General features: G+C 31.4%; 3 protein-coding genes across 3 annotated transcripts in view; all 3 read right to left on the reverse strand.

Annotated features, from left to right (window-relative positions):
• Positions 1-159: 159 nt before the first annotated feature.
• LOC144843299 (medium-chain acyl-CoA ligase ACSF2, mitochondrial-like) lies at positions 160-6,615 on the reverse strand. The gene is made up of 11 exons (XM_078700093.1): positions 6,448-6,615; positions 5,504-5,632; positions 5,259-5,312; positions 4,793-4,905; positions 3,295-3,357; positions 2,449-2,557; positions 1,944-2,036; positions 1,317-1,468; positions 823-914; positions 480-553; positions 160-264 (listed from the first exon to the last, which is right to left on the reverse strand). The coding sequence occupies exons 1-11, from the start codon at positions 6,613-6,615 to the stop codon at positions 160-162; spliced, it is 1,152 nt and encodes a 383-aa protein (XP_078556219.1).
• A 4,765-nt stretch (positions 6,616-11,380) lies between these two features.
• LOC144842658 (medium-chain acyl-CoA ligase ACSF2, mitochondrial-like) overlaps positions 11,381-21,951 on the reverse strand; it is a 36,728-nt gene continuing 26,157 nt past the window's right edge. Inside the window, exons 16-18 of the mRNA XM_078699159.1 lie at positions 12,063-12,120; positions 11,837-11,905; positions 11,381-11,619 (exon numbers count right to left, since the gene is read on the reverse strand). Coding sequence (XP_078555285.1) covers positions 11,554-11,619; positions 11,837-11,905; positions 12,063-12,120 — 193 coding nt within the window. The 3' untranslated portion in view covers positions 11,381-11,553. The remainder of the gene's footprint in view (positions 11,620-11,836; positions 11,906-12,062; positions 12,121-21,951) is intronic.
• On the reverse strand, positions 15,952-19,505 carry LOC144843680 (medium-chain acyl-CoA ligase ACSF2, mitochondrial-like). Its single transcript, XM_078700568.1, has 8 exons — positions 19,379-19,505; positions 18,509-18,637; positions 18,276-18,329; positions 17,634-17,746; positions 16,956-17,003; positions 16,741-16,849; positions 16,481-16,573; positions 15,952-16,115 (listed from the first exon to the last, which is right to left on the reverse strand). Exons 1-8 carry the CDS (start codon positions 19,481-19,483, stop codon positions 15,960-15,962), a joined length of 807 nt encoding a protein of 268 aa, XP_078556694.1. The 5' UTR covers positions 19,484-19,505; the 3' UTR covers positions 15,952-15,959.

A 21,951-nucleotide genomic window follows, 5' to 3' on the forward strand; every position in this document is an offset into this window, starting at 1 on the left:
TTTAAATATGATGCACAGAACGAAAGCTTTTAATAAACATCAACTATAGAATGTTGTACAGCCACTTAACTGGAAAGCAACAATATAGTTGTTATGACTGCACTGTCTAAAGGATTTATAAAAAAAAAAAATTTTCTTCAAAACTAATTGAAGTAAAAATTATACCTTGTTGTTTCCTATAGGTTTGCCGACTGTGTTTGATTTGTGACCTTCTTGCACAATAACGCCTGTTGCGTCAAAAATTTCTGTCAATCCATACGAATTCTGAAAACATAATTATTTCACATTACATAATATACTTGCTCTGCATTTATTATATGTGCACATCAATTTTTTTTGTCACATAAAATTTGATAATGTAGACAGAGTAGCATATAATCAAAGAAATTAATCAATAAATGTCTAAACTTATCTTTTTGGAAAGAATTCGGCGCATTATAGATACGAATTGATTGATTGATTGATTGGAAAATACTCACCATAACATCAATCTTTAATTTCTTTGATAGAAGAATTGCAACTTCTGGCGGAATAGGTGATCCTGTAACAATACCTAGAACAAAAGAGTTTTTTTACTGGGGAAATCTATATGAATGGGACTCGTTTTTATAAAATTTAGAATAAAAAGTTGAAGTATAAAGATATGTTCTATTCAAGTTTGACTTTAAGTTAAATAAACTGATTTGTGTATAAACATATGATTTTGTTATGTACTGTCCTAAGTGTCAATATAGTCTCAAGTGCAATAGTACTACATGTTAAAGTTATATTTGAAAAATAAAAAGGAATGGAAATTAATCGTGTTAATAATTTAGTATTTACCTGCTTTTAGAGACGACAAATCATAGAGATTGAGTGTAGGGTCATAAACCAATTGAATCAACCAATTTAAGACCAGCGTAATGTGAGTAGCACTGCAAGACAAATAGAGTAAACTTCAATAGATAATACAACATTCAACTGGTGCACAAATAATGAATTTGTATACGTTTAATTGAGATCTTTAATGCGCACAATCTTCAATCAAGTCATGACAATATTCTGTGCATACAAATACACAAAATTCAGTATTTGCTTTTTTTAAAACAAGCATACTGTTTTAAAGAAAACTAATTCAATAACAGTATTCATTAATGTTTTAAATATTAATTTTAACACATCCATCCAAGGTACTCTCTACAAGTTGATTTTTGGTGTCATATTAGTTTAACCGCCGGGTTAACCAATGCAACATGGAAGGTACGGAATTAAATTGTTTTAGGTTACCACTGCCACATTGTACTTGAGCTAATTAATTATAATAATCAATGTTTTACCGTTCATCATGGATAGATTGTAACAACTTCTTGCAATCAAAAGCATCTGCTTTTGGGTATATACACGTTGAACCAATAAGAAGTGGACACACCTGCGTTTGAAAAGTTGCATCCAGAAACGACATACTGCCACAACACACAAATTTGATTTCCTTCAATAAATATAGTACAGTTATATAGGAAAAATCACAGTAGGAAAATCAGTTAATATATTATTAGCTTATAATGATGTATATAATCTACTGCTTTTATGCTAAGGATTGAATATTGCTAGCTACACTGGTTTATTTATATTATGAATGATATATATTATTTTAAGATGTTAAAAATTATATGTTTCGGTCTCTAATAACACTATAGTATATATATGTGAATCGTTTGAGGATGCATTATTTTTGTTACGGCAGAAATCATGAGGATAATAATTGTTAATATTGAAGTCTAAAAAGACCGTACAGCCTTAATAGATTCGGTCTTAAAAAACGTACAGAGGGTGTTATTCTTCTGGATTATGTTGGAACTCATGAATAATGCATCATGATCAATGTAGACATATTTCAGTTATTGTACCTAACAAAGCACAGCTAGGCCAAGTGATAATATTTTTATTGTATAAATAATAATTACCTCATTTTCATTACACAATTGGAATAGGCCACAAGTGGGGTTCAGCATTCGAAAATGTGAAAATTTTACCAGCTTTGGTGGTCCAGTTGAGCCCTGAAGTAAAATAAAAAGAACGAACTAAACTTCCTGTAAATGTATATGAATTAAGATTACAGAAAATATGAACACACAAAAATGGTTGGTATTGAATAAGTATATACAGTATAAACCCCTCATTTAGGGCAACCTATTCAGGGGACACCGTACCCCTATTTAGAAGAAATCCTTATTCAGGGACATATTTTGTGAAACGTGAAGGTAATATGAACGAAGGTATAAATATTATTCAGGTAACAGGGACATTTTTTGGATCTTGAATGTGTCCTCTTAATAGGGGTTCTACACTATATTTGTTTGTAACCCTACGTTTATTCAGTTAATTTCTAAATTGAGAAGCGTGATACGTTCCGACAATTTATAACTACTAATTAAGTAGAATTTAAGTAGAAATTTTAATAGTACAAACCGATGTCATTAATACACAGTAAATTTCATCAAGAGTGACCAGTTTAGAAGCTTCCTTAACCGTGTCTTCATGCCCAGCAATGTACAAGTCTTCTAAATTGGTTGTACCACTAATACAGTACAGTAGAAATAGTAAAATGATACTTGTTAATTCTTATAGTAAAAGAAAAAGTAGTAAAAGACTTCAGTTATAATATTCTGCTGTTTATGTACTGCAGTAGGCCTTCTTGGATCAGTTAGTTGTTGTCATTTTATTATTCAATTGAAGCTAAAATACCATTTATCATTGCCATCTACTTAAATGTTATTAGGCCTATTGGTAAAAGACGAATGGAACCAAATCTGTTAACTGTGTCTAGAGGATAGATTTTGCCAAGTCAAGTTGAACCATGTTCATAAGATTTTTTTTATAGAAAATCAGTACCTTATTTGACTATAGAGTTAAAAGAATGTCATCTAACTACCAATATATGACTAGAAGTACTGTAGTGTCAATAGGTTTTTCAGTTCCTATATCTGAAACTAAACTTTGATTATGCAGGCATGGAATAACTTCAATCAATCTATTCACCGAATTGAAAACAAGAGTAACTTTAAGAAAAAAGTTAATTCTCATTTCAGATCTTTCACACCAGATAACGAGTTGCCATAGTCATTTTATTTAACTTGTTTTATATTTATATTTGTTAGATTTATTACAATCTTTATTTTAGATTATAAAGGATCCCATGTAAATAAGCTGCTAAGCTTTTGCGGCTATCCTGGAAATCTTCTATAAATGTATTCACTTTGTATGTATTTGTTATGATGATTTTCAATTCAAGTAAAATGCTAGTACTGTACATACCTTTGGTGATTAATGCCTGTAGCTACAACATACTTTAAGTCAGGGAATCTTAAACCAAACAGACTGTTTTATTAGAATAATTCAGAATAGTAAGAATCATGTTTACAAGAATAATTTTTATTTCCCAGTATACTAAATTAAGTTTCCCCGTCATTCAGTGCTTAATCCCTAATTCCCAGTGTTAAACATGTTTCCATTCTTGTTAACACAATGTTAGTTATGATTTCTTAGTGCAAATTACCTCCATTCACAAATATCCCAAAGGAATACAATTAACTTTCACACCTAACTGCAAGCTTTATTCCTGTATACTCTTTCATTCTTCAGAAGCACAATCGTTCATTTCCGGTTGTTCAGATAGTGTCATGTCACAATCATACACGTACAGTACGTCAAGTCACAGGCATCTGGAGTTAAGCTCTGTCTATACTATCAAATTTGATGTGACAAAAACATGTGATGTGCCCTATATGGACATGATGATGATGTCACTATTATAATATTTGGCCATATCATTGCCATATTTGATCACATCAAACTAGACACCCGATTCTGCTACTGTCAATAGGTATGTATCTATATAATTATAGCAAGTCAACAGACACTGTGCTACATGACAGAGTACGGTGTTAAAAGTACAGCATTTATGCAGACAGCAAGGTGGATAACTTGCTATAGTTATACAGATACATACCTATTGACAGTAGCAGAATCGGGTCAACTAGAAAGAGCTTAAGGTTCTCGCGTTTTGACCCAGTCTCAACTCTCACACCACGCACATAAAATCTCACGTTTTTCCTCAAATCTCAATCTTTTTTCCAAATTACTTGAAAACTTCAACATTATGTTGTTTATTATGCAAATAATCACTGATCATCGGACAAAACGTAAAGCAGCAACCTCAATTTGGAATGTACAGTATGCGATATCCCCTTTCCCTCTACTCAAAACATTTGCCTTCATTATCCAAAATGTGTTCCTTGCTCAATATGTTACTGACATGTACTTCAGCTCTGTCCATGACCTTATAGCAACTTCATTGGACGATAGTCAAGACATTTTTTAACACATTGTTCCACCAAGGAAGAATTACTCTTTTCCTAGCTCCACAGTAAATATGTAATTTTATCAACGTTTAATAGGCCTACTGTACCTAAAATGTGTCATTCGTTCAGTAAATCCAGTATTCATGAAGTATACATTCATTAAATTGTAACTCATTCCAGTGTTTAGTTAGGTAACTTTTACGATTGCCATTGCATCATCCAAGTATCTAAAATGTTTATTTATATTTTATTTATTTTGACAATGTTTTATAAGTGTTGTTCGCCGTGAATCCAGGCCCTACAGACAAGACAATGACAATCATAAATGTTACTGCCAAAGTAATATTCTATTTACGTTAGTAACCTTTATACATTTCCAGTGAGCATATTAGTTATTGATGTGCTAAGTTCTTAAAAAAGTGCTTGATCAAACAGCAAACAGAATTATTTACTTATTAGACATTATGCTACCAGAAGTGCTAGAGCTCAATTCTGGAATCAGTTTACAAATGTCTGTATACAGGTTTTCTGGACTTCGAGTGAGGAACAAAGCCTTACATGATGTCTGAATGAAAATAAATTAAATAAATCTCATAGTAATAAACTACTCACTCAAACTTGGAGTGAATGTCCCTACTTTCAAATAATTAACTGAGGAATAATTCATTTTGGAGTGAAACAATAAAAAGAATCTAAATAAATCTCATCTCGTTCAAACTTGAGTGAATGTCTCCACTTTCGAAGAGTTAACTGAGGTATAATTCACTTTAGAGTGAAAGTAACCCACTTGATTGAAAGAAAATGGTATTTTTAGCATTTAATTGCTTCGTGTGCATGCAGGCAAGTAAATATAGCTTACAGTACATTGAACACACTAAATAGTGATGGATTATAAAAGAAATATGCATAATTATTCACCTTTCGTAAAATGTCTCCTATTATGTGCATTGGATAACCTGTTTGCAAAAATACCTGTAAAAAGACAAGATTTTATTTTGTCTAACTTGAAGTATAGTAATCATATCAATTGCAAGACGCTAATAACCCGGAACAGAAAATATTAACAGTTATTTAGATCATGTTTGCCTCCCTTACAGATTCCGGTCTGGAAAAATTGGTATAAAAACAACTATTATAACCTATCTAAAGGGTTACAGACTTACTGTGGTTACTCCAATCGCCCGTGTTGCACCCGCGATCAGTGGCCATTCCATGTGATTATGCCCAATGATAGCTATGTAATCACCGTTACTAAGACCAATCTCAAGTAATCCAGATGCCAATTGCACCACCTAAAAGTAAAGATTCTACAATTATTAACCATTGTAAGTTTAGTATTATAATAGAAGACTTGTTCCATCACCACCAGAACTATATGCACCGGATGCAATCCAAGAATCTACACCGATTGTATTGATAATGGTGCCACTGTCTTAACCTCTCGATATTGAATTCTATCAACTTTCGACTAATTCGCAATTATGATATGACATGATACGAACGTATATGGCACAACGACATTCGAAGGGTGTATAAGTAGCATTACAATTTCGTGTCAACAGGATTAATTTCAACAAGTTGGGATTTTAAACTTCTATAAAATAACTGGTGACAGCTTAGAAATGTTTTTCCAAAACTGCCATTAGCTTCCAATTCACCAAGAGAACAAAATGTGTATGTCAAGTGCCAATCGCCAACTAAATGATGGTCTTCAATCACTTGCTTCTTCAAATAAAGTGTGCCTTCTTAAGTTATGAAGAAGCAAATTTATAATCTATGATTTCTAAAATCAATAGAATCAATCCCTGGTGTTCAGTATCCACTTTATAAGATCAAGTCCAATTATCAATATCGATATTGACCGGTATCATCGGGAGAGAATGTCATTTCAAAAAGCAGCTTGAATCTGCCATACATTATCATAATAGATTTTTGAAAGAAACAAGATGACATGGGTTAGTAGCTACACATCACCTAATCTACCCACCTAACATCTTTTGACTCGACTATTTCTATTTTTTCTCTATCAGGTCCAGATGGAATCTTCTACTTGTGTAGTGGAATAATATGATATTATAATGATATATAATGTGCATAAACATTTTACCTTTTGATGGAAATCCACAAAATTCAATCTCTCATTGTCATTAACAAACACATGCATTTCTCTGTTAGGATGCATTTTAACCCGTTCTTCTAGTAACTCATGCATAGTACTTCTGATAACATTCTGATTACTGACATTTTTGTCATATTTCTGCACAGACGTTTCCATTATAGACTCTAAAATATGAATGAATCTGATTAATTTATTGTTTTTAATAAGCAAAAAACCCTATTCCTACAGTTCACCAATATATCGACTGAGTGGAGTTAGCTTGGTGGTTAGGATGCTTGGCGGAGTAGACTTATAGTCGAACCATTGTTAAAAATTATCTAGAAACACTAGAAATGTCTGGTAAGTTACAATACAATATTTATACTATGATGGTATTGTTTCTGCTTGTTATAACAATGTGTTATTGGTAATGTAAAACAATTTTTAAAAACGGAAAATATACGGTTCCTACAGTAATTGTTTAGGCTTATCCTGTTATCACTATTTTCTGCTATTGTTATTCTTCAGCACCTTTTCTTCTCGGCAATTTTTCTATTTCTGCAATGATTTTTAGAGCTCGAAATAGCATAAAAAGCAGCATGTAGCAGGGTTATTTATTATAAATTTGTTGCAAACTGAAACATACATAGCTACTAGCAATATAAGCTGGTGTTTTCTCTAGTTTGAAATATGTTCGGACTATATGAGTATAATACAATTATTCTAAGTAAATAAAACATAATAATTTACATAATTTTTACTGACTCTTTATATGCCTAGTTCTCTAAGAAATCTAAAATACCCGATAATAATCAAATTTTTTGATTTGTTGAACCTATATATAAATTTACGTAAGGGCAAAATTCGGTAAATCGCGGTTTATTTCTAGAATTTTTACTCGATGGTATATAAAGTTGGTTCGTACTTTCGGTACTGATTTTAGCCATCTGATGTAACCATGTTTACTAATTAAATTGAGTTAGATAATTAGTTATTGACAATAAAAACGAATTTAGGTTCAACGATTACCAAATAGTGGTGTTTCGTGGTCGTGGTATACACTGACTAATGGATGTCCAACTTGAAAAATACCCGCAGACAATAATGCGAGGATGCTTCGCATTTTCCTATCTCCTCCTACGATAATTGTTTCTAATAGCTGAAAACCGGTTGAACAGCTCGAGTACAGCATCATAATGTTGAAGACAGGCCGATTTTCTTTAAAAAATACTATTTTGATAGATTTAATATACGTTTATACAAATGTTTTGATCTGCGATAAATGGAACATTCCAATCTCTGTTCCACAAGTGTCTATTCCCTCAGGCGTCGTAAAGACAAGTACAGTCATAACAGAAATTCGATCCATTTTTTTCCAATCTGTGGAATCTTTTTTTTTAACGCATAATAAGCTAGCCTTTCCAGTCGCCGTCTATTATGTACAATCAACTTTATTAGTGCAGTTAAACCACCACCACCCTCCCCCTCACTGACATGAGTAGCGTTGTAAAGTCAGTAGAGGATCGACAGGCCTACAGTACGAAGGATCACATGCCCTAAACGCAGAACAACTTTGGTGGTTAGGAAACAACTTAAGTATGAATTGGCTCTAAGAAACAATTGACCATAACTCCTACTAATTAAGTTGAGTTAGATAATTATTTATTGACGATTAAAGCGAATTTACGATTTACTTTATTACTGACAGTTCCTTCTGAACGTTTGTATTAATTAATAATGTAACTACAAAAAAATATAAACGTCGTATTAGTGATGTATCGTTACATGTACTGTACTATTTCAATCGACTATGACGGTGACAGTTTCAACAAAGTATTAAATCGCAATGTTTTACTGTGTTTAGTGGTATATTATTTGTAAAACATGAAAACCATTAATATTTCGTTACTAAATCGATAAAGAATATATTTAAAAATTGTTCGTCTTTGCACCCATCCTTTTCCCCATCCCTCAACCCAAATGTTACATACAAAACACAAATTCAGTTTGTTTCTTATTTTATGACAAGTTTCTTTTTCGGAAGTAATTCCCGGGGTGCTAATTTTAGTTGAGTACATAAATCACCGTGTCTATTTATTCGTTCCTGTAAACGACACATGTATTATTGTCCTGCATGTACATTTGAAGTCACCAGTTTTTTTAACGCTAAAATTACTATGTATTCGAGAACCATCTGTGGGCACGACCTTCTAGTAGAACCAATTTTATCTCTATAAAATCTAAAGCATTAATAATCAATCCTACTATAAGAAATCTATAAAATAAACTATTTATTATACAAAACCTTTGATAATTTTCGTGATCTTGCAGCAATACTTATTTCTATTCTGCTCTGCTTTACATCGAATACTTATGCATTAACTGGTTAAAGCTGATAGCATTATAAAGTATAATTATTGAAACTCACCAATTTGCTCTTCGAATAATCCTTGAATAATAAGTTCTTATCACTGTGCAACCTCCGTTTGTATGTTGCCACACAATACTTTTGTAGTTTACAATGCAGACAGTAGATCCCTCTTAACAAATACAATCAAAAGAAGGTCTTTTGCATAACAATACACAGAATGCTAACCTTGTATTAAGCCGGCCACCCTGATAGAACTATGACAAACGCATTACAGTTTACATTGTAAAGTAGTTTTGTTGCTATTTTTATTTCTATAATATCACCTTCAAAGTATACTGATTTGGTCTTACTACTTACTATACTCTTGCAAAATTGAATTGTAATTTAAAATAATTTCAAACATAATTATTACACGGACAATTATCTGATTAATGTATTTAATTTATGAAAATATCATATCGCTGACGCCAACTGTACATTTATTTAAAATTGAAAACCTGCTAGTTTGACGTTTAGCTATCTCGCTGTACAGGTATATAATGCTGTTGGCCTGTTAATCGTGGTCGTGTCATTTCATTGGTTAAGTTTAAAATCACTGATACATCACTGGATTAGCGTTATTAAATCTACCCTCTCCTGCTAGGGTTATTAACGCCACTGGCGCGGCGTAACAGCTCCCTAACGTTAATCCGTGGCCTAGTTCAGTAAAGGATTTGTAAAATTGTCTTGCAATGCATTGCATCAGGTTGTTTTCATTCATCTACATTATCTTTTCATTCAAATTATTTATTATTATTATTATTTATGACATTTTTATCAAATATTTTGATTTCCCATTGCAATGGAATTGCATTTTTTATTTTCATGTAATCAGTAATCTAATTGTTTGAAGACGTAGGCCTAAGCTTATCTTTAATATATTCTTATGATTTAAAACTTTGATAATTAATAATATCTTTCAATAATATAATTCCTGAATCAATCCATGTTTGGTTATACAGAGGTTTGTTTCTTATAGTTATAAACTTATTTCCACACAGTGTTTCATTGTTCATTGCACTTACTGTAACTTTAGAGGTTCCTTAGCCTACAGTGCAAGTTTTTATAGGCCTACTCTAAACAAATCGACATAATGTACCTTTATAAAAGTGTGGTATATCATTGGCATATTTCACTATACTTATATTGGGAATAGATATTTTTGTGGAAGTAATTTCCACTTTACTGGATCAGGAGAATAACCTCTTTACCGAATTTAATTTCAATGATTTAATCGTATTATTAAACATTTTTCCTGTTATATCCAACAAATTGCCTAGAAACTTGACTGGTTCTTTTACCCATTGAATTTCGAATGTTTTACTTAATAAGTTTTCTTTACTGGAACCAATTCACATCCCTTTTGTTTTTGCTTTGTTGAGGAACATCCCTGCAACTTTGCAAAAACAATATACCTCATCTAGACAAGCCGTTACACTTTTTTTCAGCCAAGATAATTGTGTCATCAGCTAATTGTGCAATTTTGATTTCTTGGTACCTATTTGTATTCACTACATTTAGGAGTTATTTTATTTTGTTCTTATCCAACAATTTCTTTATGTGATCTCTTTGGTACATTAATTGTATTATCTTAGGTGTTACCCATGGAGATAATTTATATTTTACTCTTATTGTTTCATAAGGAGCGTGGCGGTTACATATATCTAGGAAGGAATCTTTCCACTTGTCCATATATAGAGTTTAAATTATGTTCTTCCTCATCTATAAATATTTAGGTACTGTATTGGACGATAAACTTAATTGGACTCCCAATACACTATATCTATATAAAAAAGGACAAAAACGATTGTACATAATGCACCAAATACCAAAATTTGATCCAAAAATTATTGAATTATATTATAATTCGATGATATCCTTAAGCTAATGACATGGGTCTCTTAGAGAGAATTCGTAAAAAAATCTAGGAAAGTTAAACGGATGCGACTTTAAATATGTAGTTGCGATCCTTAAAATGGTAGAGCGTATACTCGCACAACCGCCTCATCCCTTATTTTTAGAATACGAATTTCTCCCATCATTAGTCCGTATTAGATCTCTTTACACTCGAACTTAACTGGCAGATATAGAAAGTCATTTATTCCGAAACATCTAGATAAGATTAGTATAAATGTGTCTCACCGTATTGTAGGCATCATGACAATTGGAATCTATCTGTATGCTCTTTGTATCTTTTGATGTGTTTTTTCATTATCGTGTTTTTTTATGTTTTTTTAAAAAATAATTTTAAGAGCTTTGTCTGTGTACAAACTTCAAATTTTAAATATTTTATAGGGGCTTATATTTGAGTGCTGTGCAAGCAGCGCATTAATTCATTCATTCATCTTTATTTAATTCATTCATGTTATTATTTCTTTGTAATTCTCCAATATAGGCCTATATTCTTCATTAAAGTTTTAAAAATTTCTAAAAGTAATTGTTTTTATTGTTTTTATTTACATATTCTAGACATGTACAAACTAAGAAGTGGTCACTTATTGCTATATGAGCGACTCCAGTTAGTACATGGCATTCTTCCTCCACCGCGGACATACATTAAAGAAATTATGGCACAGAGAGAAATTTTTTGAATAATAACCTGTTTGGATCATAATTAATCTTATCTACAGTATACACCTCAAAAGCCTAAATTTGATTATTAGTATCTTGTTAATATTATTTGTGTAAGGTCAACTATTTTAAGTTTAATATGGAGAAGTTGGTACGGTGATCCTTCCGATAGCAATCTCTCTGAGCTTCTTACGATCAATCTTGAAAGACAAAAAATAATAATGGATGAAGGCAGCGTTAAGTATTTATTTATTAACAATACATTACAAATAATATGCTTCAACTTTAAAAATAATAAAAAAATTGAAGCATTGAAAGCCGATAAACATAATAATGAAATGTTAGAAGTAATTAAAACATAAGTATTATGATTCTAATGTTGGTTGCACGAACCAATGCAATACACTGTTTAAATACCTTTCCTGTAAAACCTTTTGGAAACTCATCAAATTGTAAGCAGTGTTTTGGTAGGTGATTCATAATGAACTGTAAGACATAATCAACATTATCAATTTATATTTTTATTAAGTTCAATACAACATTTGTAACAAAATTTGAAACATTAAAAAGTACAAAAATCTAAATAGGCTATTGTAACTAATGGTCATCCATATCAATGTTATAAACAACATCTTACTCCTACCTTATCAACACAATGTTTTTCTATATCTTCTACTGCTAAAGTGCAACCTGGATTAAGTCTGGAATTTAATTGTATTACTAATTATAAATAATTGTATGTAACATTTGTAAAAACAAGTCATTTGTTGGGCATTACAACAGTAAAAGAAAGTACATAGGAAAGTGCCTGGAAAAGCCTTAAACAAATTAATTAATTTCACTAATGACTATTGATTACAAAGGGATGGTAGAATTGGATCATCCTAGCAATATTAAAATATCATACATACAATAAAACAACAAATATTTACATAACACAGGCACACACGTCCTCTCCATATCTATAATCTGGTATCCCCACAATCTAAAGAAAACATAAGTCATTATTCATGATTTAGATATCATTATGTACTATATACAATTTTCTGACAAATCTTGCGGCTTTTTATTTTACAGTATTGTACACTGATACATTTAATACATATCCGAGATCATACATACAATCATGAATACAATTTTATAACAAACAGTTGATTTTTTGGACTACAATATTAACAAACTTAGACCTTTCAGAAAGTATTCTCTTTTTGGTCCATTGTTGTAAAGAAAGAAAGGTTAATAACTTAAACACGCAAACGTTTCTATTGAGTACAAATCATGGAGTAGATCTTGGTCTGAAAAATGTTCTCCACTTATTTTTTATTTCTTTAAAAACTATTTTAACTATTCTGTGAATCACATTATAATGACCACACAAACCACTTTTTTAAAAATTCTTACCTGAATGCTCTTGACAGCTGGATGACTTAAAAGCGCTGTTTCCAATGGAAACGGGTATATGTTGTAACAACTCCTGATTATAACGTCCTTAGAAAAGAACCGATAAACTGTAAATAAAGGATCTTTAAGCCCATGGTTTACAATTATTACTTGTATAGTACTTGCTTTGTTTATTACTTGGCAAAATAGAATCTTAGTTTTAAAACTACGACCAACCAACCTCTATTCAGGGTACGCCTATTAAAAAATACTTTATTTGGTGACAAAGGTATCCTCTAGGTTAATAGTAGATTAGTAGTTCTTATATTTATTAAATAAATAATTAACTTATTGTTTAAATGTACTTTTCCACCAGCCACATATCTCTCTTAAATATATTTGATATCTATTGACAGTAATAGAATTATCTTATTGATTATTTGTGGAAATCAATAAAAACAAACAGACAAACTAACCTTCGTTCTTCCTGTTATTGTAAGATATCCATCTTGATCAAGTTTCCCAATATCACTGCAATTATGAATTTATAATTTTAAAAATATTTCTGGTAAAAAATATAATATATAAAATAACTTTCTGATAGTAAGAGAAATGTGTATTATATTATTTACCCCATTCTAAACCATCCATCAGAGGTCACAGCTTCGTTTGTTTTTCTTTCATCAAAATAACCCTCAAATGCAATGTCGGTTTTTACCAATACTTCTCCCTCTTCCCCAAACTTTACTGGATGTCCATTTTCATTTACAATCTTTATCTGAAATAGAACAATGGGTAGCATCAAACAGCTTTATGAGTTATTTCAATTAATTCAACTTGCTTTCATAAAAGATCTCCTTTAAAACATTCCTTCAACAGAAACACATGTTTTGTATATTCTTACTGCTCTATTAATCTTGAAACTCTCACACCTACAAGCTAGAACCAACTGCCTTCATCTTTCTGCTATTCATGGATTCCTGCGAATTTGGCGAATCTTTTGTACTACTCTCAAACGCATTAAGGCGCTATGCTAACAGTCTCATTCTCCACTGTCGCACAGCCTCAACCACTCAAAAGAAAGGTTCAAATAGTAAAAACAAAAGGGAAAGTAAGAATAGACAATAGATAGTACAATAAATACACAACTTATGTCACTTGTGACATCCACATTTCCAAAACAATCGAAAATTCCAACTTTTAATTTGTAAATGGTTATGTTCACTTATGCTTTAATTGCTTATGTCACCTGGGATTAAGGGTCATTTTCTTTTGTTTGTGTCTCTATCTCTCATATCAGTCTTTCTTTATATTTTTTATCTATGTTTTTGTGATGATGCTATTAGCAATAAAAGGAAGAGAACAACATGTCACTGTTATCTGTTTCGAGTTTCCGTACTAAAACTTACAGTGAACGCCCCTTTTCTTTCGTTGCATCCCCTCTTTGGATCAAATTCCCATTTTTTGTCAAACATTCTCCCACTTTCCATTATTTTAAAATTCATAAAGAAACTTACTTCTTCAGCACAATTTAAGATACAATGCGCATCTTACATGTTTACCTTGTTGTTTCCTATGGGTTTACCGACTGTTGTGCATGATTTGTGACCTTCTTGGACATAAACGCATGAAACGTCAAATATTTCTGTCGATCCATATGTAATCTAATTGCAAAATGTAATTATTTCATATTAATAATTATTTCATATAAATAATTTATACTATACATATTCCAAGCTGGAGAAGAAACTATTTACTGACAGAAAATACTCACCATCATATCAACGTTTAATTTCTTTGATAGAAGAATAGCAACTGATGGTGGAATCGGCGATCCTGTAAGACAAGCTGTAACGAATTTTAAAAATCGTTATTGTATGAGTTATTGCATTATAGATACGGTATACTGCTTACAATCATTTATTTTAATGTAGCGGATAATATAAGATTCTTTAGGCTTATAATAATAATAATTCCAAATTCATAAAAATGGTAAAAGCAATAGAAATCTTTCAATATAAGTTTAAACAATAAAATGTGATGTTCTTTACTGATTTGAATTATGTAAATTTATTTTATATAATGATTCATTTACACATTACAAACATAGGCAAATACAATTGGTATTGGTAAACAGCAGAATTCTCATGGCATACATACAAAATAACATATAACAACAAAATATGTTTTGAATACACAACTGATTTTCTAAATCAGATGATTTTACATTTCAAAGGAACGATGAATCCCTTATTAATAAAATAGATGAAACGTTATTTTGAAGATAGGTCTACTGTATCTGCCTGGATATTGTCGAGGTCCATATTTGAGGTTGATTAACAAAATAAGGGTCGGGTCTTTTGTGGTTTTGATAGTGGATTTACATCAGTGAATGCAGATGAAAGGCTAAATGTTATTTCCAAACTCATCAATTGCTCATATCAAAGTATCAATATATATATATATATGAACATTAATTCTAATATACAGTGATATACTGAAATTTAATTAGTTAATTTGAAACGATAAAGATGAGGAAATCTGTGAGAATGAGAAAAAGTCGCCCCAACTGAGACTCGAACTCGGACCGCCATCAGACGTCCTAACCATTAGAAATATGTATGTAACGTATGTACCTGCTTTTAGAGACGACAAATCATAGAGATTGAGTGTGGGGTCATAAACCATTTCAATCAACCAATGGAACGTAAGCATAAAATGAGTAGCTCTGGAAGACAAATACACTTCTTAAAACATGCAACTGTTATACAAGAAACAAATATTTTGAAAGACTGTTCCATTCAACTCGGCTCAGTATCCGCCAATCTTTCAACTCATATTATGTGCATACATGAAATATTAATGCTAAAAATAATAATATAAAACACCCGAAAAGCCTGAAGCAAACATATTTATTTATTTCTATTTCTGTTGAATCAAATCAATATCCGGAGCCCGGACTGCAAACATTGAATAACCTTCCGAATGGCTTTACACATCTTATAATAAGACAGTTGAAGACATTATTTCAAGCAATGTTATTACTGATGTAAAGCGCCGCTGATAATTAATCATAAAAAGTGCGGTCTAAGATTTAACAAGGTGCAAGAGAAGTAAATCTACAAAAGTGCCGTATCCCTAATTACAATACACAATCATGTTACCGTTCATCTTTGATAGTTTGTAATAATTTCTTGCAATCAAACGCATCTGCATTAGGGTATATACACGTTGAACCAACAAGAAGTGGACACACATGCGTTTGTACAGCGCAATCCACAAATGCCATAGTACCACACAACACTAGTTTGGTTACCTTAAATGTACACATTTACATTTTATAATATTGGTATCTTGACTACTTATTATTATTAACATGTTATTATTATTATTATTAACATCATACATGTTGTAGTTTCTTTTAATCAAATCTTGTGTGGTTGACTCTTTCCGTAGAGTAAATAAAGTGTTTTAGATTATTGACTGAATCTCACTCTTTCAAGGCTAAATTTTGATTGAATTTTAAGAAGTGCATCTTTTTTGATTGAGGAAGTAACGTATATCGCATTAGTCATTCTTACTGTTATCCATACCTTAAAATAATGATATGTTAACAAATAAACACATTTCTAACATTCATTAAATGTTATATAATTTATTTACTGTATCAATAATTATTACCTGACTTTCATTACACAATTTTAATAGGCCATAGGTAGGGTTCAACATTCGAAAATGTGAGTTTTTTACCAGCTTTGGTGGTCCGGTTGAGCCCTGAAATGAAATACAAAGAATATATATTCGTTGAAAACGGGTACTGGAACTTATACATTAATTGGGAGTGAGTTTGTTTCAGTTACTTTCAAAAATACAAAATGTTCCGCCTTCAGTTTTTAATTTAGTAGGAATGTTAAGAGATATATTTTGGAAATAGTACAAACCGATGTCATCAATACACAGCAAATGTCATCAATAGTGACCCTTTTGGCAGCTTCCCTAACCGTGTCTTCATAACCAGCAAGATACAAATCTTCTAACTTGGTTGTACCACTATAATTCAAATATACTAACATAATGACCCAATATAAAGTTTTATTTGAGGAACATTTTATCATGATCATTATATATACATATCTGATTTATTTAAATATCATACCTTTTATGATTGATGCCTGTAGCTACGATATATCTCAAGTCCGGGAAGCTTAAATAAAACAGATTGCTGTATTACCCTGCAGTTGCTATTTTATAATCATAATTACAGGCATAAATACAGTTTATCGAAGAAATAGGAATCACAATCACGATTTAAAGAATGCTGCAGATACATTAATATAATCACACTTTATGATAATTAATTATACATACATACATGTACGTGATAGTTATCTCAAATTTCCAACTGATTGTTTACCTGGATTCTATTAGATTATTCCACAGATTCAAGTTACTACCCATTATATACAGTGTTCAGTATGCTTCCTAAATTCCCAGTATTAAATATGTTTCCTAAACATATATTTTTTTTTATAGTGAGTAGATGTTTTCTCTACTTTGCTTTGTTGGTGGCCTATGTACTTTAGGGATAATTCAAGTCCAATGTAAAAGCCAATGCATTAGAATAAAAGCTATAAATAGTTGACCTTTATATCGGTTTTAATACAAAGATTTTTGTTCGGTAAACGCAAATATGTTTTAATACATTTACATATTATATATTAATTATGGTAAAATATGGTAATTTCGGAATTATTAGGAAATCACCTTCTGTAGTGACCATATTATTAATTGTTGATAATAATGTTGTTTAAAAATATAAAATAGAAGTATTTACTTATTAGACATTATGCTACCAGAAGTGCTAGAGCTCAACTCTGGAATCAGTTTACAAATGTCTGTATACAGGTTTTCTGGACTTCGAGTGAGAAACAAAGCCTTACATGATGTCTGAATAAAAAGAAATTAAATACATTTTATGTCTTTAATCTCCTATTAAATGTAAAAGAGTAAAAAGCTCCGAACTGAATATTTCCTCTTACCCTATTATAGCTAGCTAAACAATTTTACCATTTTTAAAAAGGTACAAGTAAAAATTAATCCAACCTTTAGATTGAAAGAAATAGGGCAAAACTTACACATCTTACCTGATTCAAACTTTGTTGAATGTTCCCACTTACAAAGTGTGAACTAAGCACCATATTCTTAGTACTAGCTTTTTCCAGTATCATATAGGACATTTCCGTAAATTATATGTATTGCCTAGTACAGTATCATAGACAACCGATCCTTAACTTAATGATAACACATGTGAAAAACACGAGATGGTATATTACCAAATTTTCCCTGGGCAAATTGTGTCGTACGTGGAGATACAGTACCGATAGACAATTTATTTTAGATTGAAACAGTTTCACTACGTTTAAAATTCAAGAATTCCTTCTTATTTTAATTTTATCATGACACATTTCATAGTCACCTTTCGTAAAATGTCTCCTATTATTTGCAGGGGATAACCTATTTGCAAAAACACCTGTAAAGAAAGATAAAGATAATTTTATTTGGTCTAAATTGAAATAAATATAACCGATATCACTTGTAAGACAAGACAAGATGTTTAGGCCTATGTCTATTACCAGTTATTTTGGTCATGTTTGTTTTGAGAAATTCAAACACGACATAATGCTTATAACCTACAATAATCTAACTTACTGTTATTAATCCAATTGCCCTTGCTGCACCAGCGATCAGTGGCCATTCCATGTGATTATACCCAATAATAGCTATGTAATCGCCTTTACTAAGACCAATATCAAGTAGACCAGACGCTAATTCTTCTACCTAAAAGCAACAATTCTATATTCATGATTTTTAGGTTCAGGATGTAGCTATATATTAAAAATCATATTTAAATTGGTTAAACGTTTTCAAAATGTATAACAGAAATCCCAATCACAGAACTTTGCAAAATTCATTTATAAAAGTCAGTCAGACCTTTTTAGATAGTTCAACTTGATATTACCAAACCTCAGAAAATGAATTCTTTAAGTAATGAAAGTAGCAAATATATAATTTCTCATTCTTTGTATACGGTTACATCATCATGTGGCCGTGGCTTATTATTCACCAACACGAAGGCCAGTAGCTCCATCAAGATTATAGACAATGCGACAAAATCAAAATAATAGTATTTAAATCTGTTAATTATAGAGTATTGACTGATAATAACAGCGTTACATTGAGCTATTTATCTAGTTCTATCTATTCTCTTCAGATCTAGTGATTCATAAGGTTGTAGTGGACTCTTTCCACTGGTAATTTACCCTTTTATGGAAATCAAACAAATTAAATCTCCCATTATCACTCATTTTATGGGTTAAAAAAAAAGATTCTCAAAATGTACGTTTGTTCGAATTACAAAAATCATTAGGGAGGTTGATAATTAACTGTTACATATTGTAATAGCATATAAAACAATTATAAATATCAATAAGTGTGAGGTTAGTTAAACAATCTTAAAAAGAAAAGCATTATAATATGTAAAGTTAAACCTCTTTAAACAGTTTTTAGATGATTGTATACCTTTCGATGGAAATCCAAAAAATTCAATCTCTCATTATCATTCACAAACACATACATTTCTCTGTCAGGATGCATTTTAACCCGTTTTTCTAGCAACTCATGCATAGTACGTCTGATAGCAGTAGAGGTTTCCATCATAAATTCTAAAAAAAATAGTTCCATTCCATTTTCGTTAATTTAGATTTTATATTTCTTTTTTATATCATGTTTATCACGTCCTCTACTGTTAACCAAGTAAGTTAAGAAATGCTAAGAAATTAATATAGAAAAAATGAATACGCTAAAATATGATTATGTTTAGAAAAGAATATGCACAAATATAATTATGTTAAGAAATGAATTTGTTAAGAAAATGAATGTGTTAAGAAAGAATACGTTAAGAAAAATGAATATACTAAGATTTGAATACGCTAAAAAATGAACATGTTAATGAATAATTATGTTAAGATATCAATATTATGAAATGTCATTATGAAATGAATTTATTTTAGTAATAAAAGAAAAAAACAAGGCCAACAGCCATAAGTCGCGTGCTAAAACGCATAGTGATACCGGACCGACAGACAGACCGACAGCCCGACCGACCGACATAGTGAACTATAGAGTCGCGTCCACGCGACTAAAAAGAGTTAAGAACGTAACGCAACGTGATTTGACAAATCAGAAGCTAACCAAGTAAGTTAAGAATGTAACGCAACGTGATTTGACAAATCAGAAACTAACCAAGTAAGTTAAGAACGTAACGCAATGTGATTTGACAAATCAGAGGCTAACCAAGTAAGTTAAGAACGTATCGCAACGTGATTTGACAAATCAGAAGCTAACCAAGTAAGTTAAGAACGTAACGCAACGTGATTTGACAAATCAGAAGCTAACCAAGTAAGTTAAGAACGTAACTCAACGTGATTTGACAAATCAGAAGCTAACCAAGTAAGTTAAGAACGTAACGCAACGTGATTTGACAAATCAGAAGCTAACCAAGTAAGTTACTAAACGTAACGCAACGTGATTTGACAAATCAGAAGCTAACCAAGTAAGTTAAGAACGTAACGCAATGTGATTTGAAAAATCAGAAGCTAACCAAGTAAGTTAAGAACGTAACGCAACGTGATTTAACAAATCAGAAGCTAACCAAGTAACTTAAGACCGTAACTCAACGTGATTTGACAAATCAGAAGCTAACCAAGTAAGTTAAGAACGTAACGCAACGTGATTTGACAAATCAGAAGCTAAACAAGTAAGTTAAGAACGTAACGCAACTTGAATTGACAAATCAGAAGCTAACCAAGTAAGTTAAGAACGTAACGCAACGTGATTTGACAAATCAGAAGCTAACCAAGTAAGTTAAGGACGTAACTCAACGTGATTTAACAAATCAGAAGCTAACCAAGTAAGTTAAGGACGTAACTCAACGTGATTTAACAAATTAGAAGCTAACCAAGTAAGTTAAGAATGTAACTTAACGTGATTTAACAAATCAGAAGCTAACCAAGTAAGTTAAGAACGTAACGCAACGTGATTTGACAAATCAGAAGCTAACCAAGTAAGTTAAGGACGTAACTCAACGTGATTTAACAAATCAGAAGCTAACCAAGTAATTTAAGGACGTAACTCAACGTGATTTAACAAATCAGAAGCTAACCAAGTAAGTTAAGAACGTAACGCAACGTGATTTGACAAATCAGAAGCTAACCAAGTAAGTTAAGAACGTAACGCAATGTGATTTAACAAATCAGAAGCTAACCAAGTAAGTTAAGAACGTAACGCAACGTGATTTAACAAATCAGAAGCTAACCAAGTAAGTTAAGAACGTAACGCAATGTGATTTAACAAATCAGAAGCTAACCAAGTAAGTTAAGAACGTAACGCAACGTGATTTAACAAATCAGAAGCTAACCAAGTAAGTTAAGAACGTAACGCAACGTGATTTAACAAATCAGAAGCTAACCAAGTAAGTTAAGAACGTAACGCAACGTGATTTGACAAATCAGAAGCTAACCAAGTAAGTTAAGAACGTAACGCAATGTGATTTGACAAATCAGAAGCTAACCAAGTAAGTTAAGAACGTAACGCAACGTGATTTAACAAATCAGAAGCTAACCAAGTAAGTTAAGAATGTAACGCAACGTGATTTAACAAATCAGAAGCTAACCAAGTAAGTTAAGGACGTAACTCAACGTGATTTAACAAATCAGAAGCTAACCAAGTAAGTTAAGAACGTAACGCAATGTGATTTGACAAATCAGAAGCTAACCAAGTAAGTTAAGAACGTAACGCAACGTGATTTAACAAATCAGAAGCTAACCAAGTAAGTTAAGAACGTAACGCAACGTGATTTGACAAATCAGAAGCTAACCAAGTAAGTTAAGAACGTAACGCAACGTGATTTGACAAATCAGAAGCTAACCAAGTAAGTTAAGAACGTAACGCAACGTGATTTAACAAATCAGAAGCTAACCAAGTAAGTTAAGAATGTAACGCAACGTGATTTGACAAATCAGAAGCTAACCAAGTAAGTTAAGAACGTAACGCAACGTGATTTGACAAATTAGAAGCTAACCAAGTAAGTTAAG

Source organism: Antedon bifida, chromosome 5, assembly GCF_963402885.1.
Source record: "Antedon bifida chromosome 5, ecAntBifi1.1, whole genome shotgun sequence".
Taxonomy (NCBI): Eukaryota; Metazoa; Echinodermata; class Crinoidea; order Comatulida; family Antedonidae; genus Antedon; species Antedon bifida.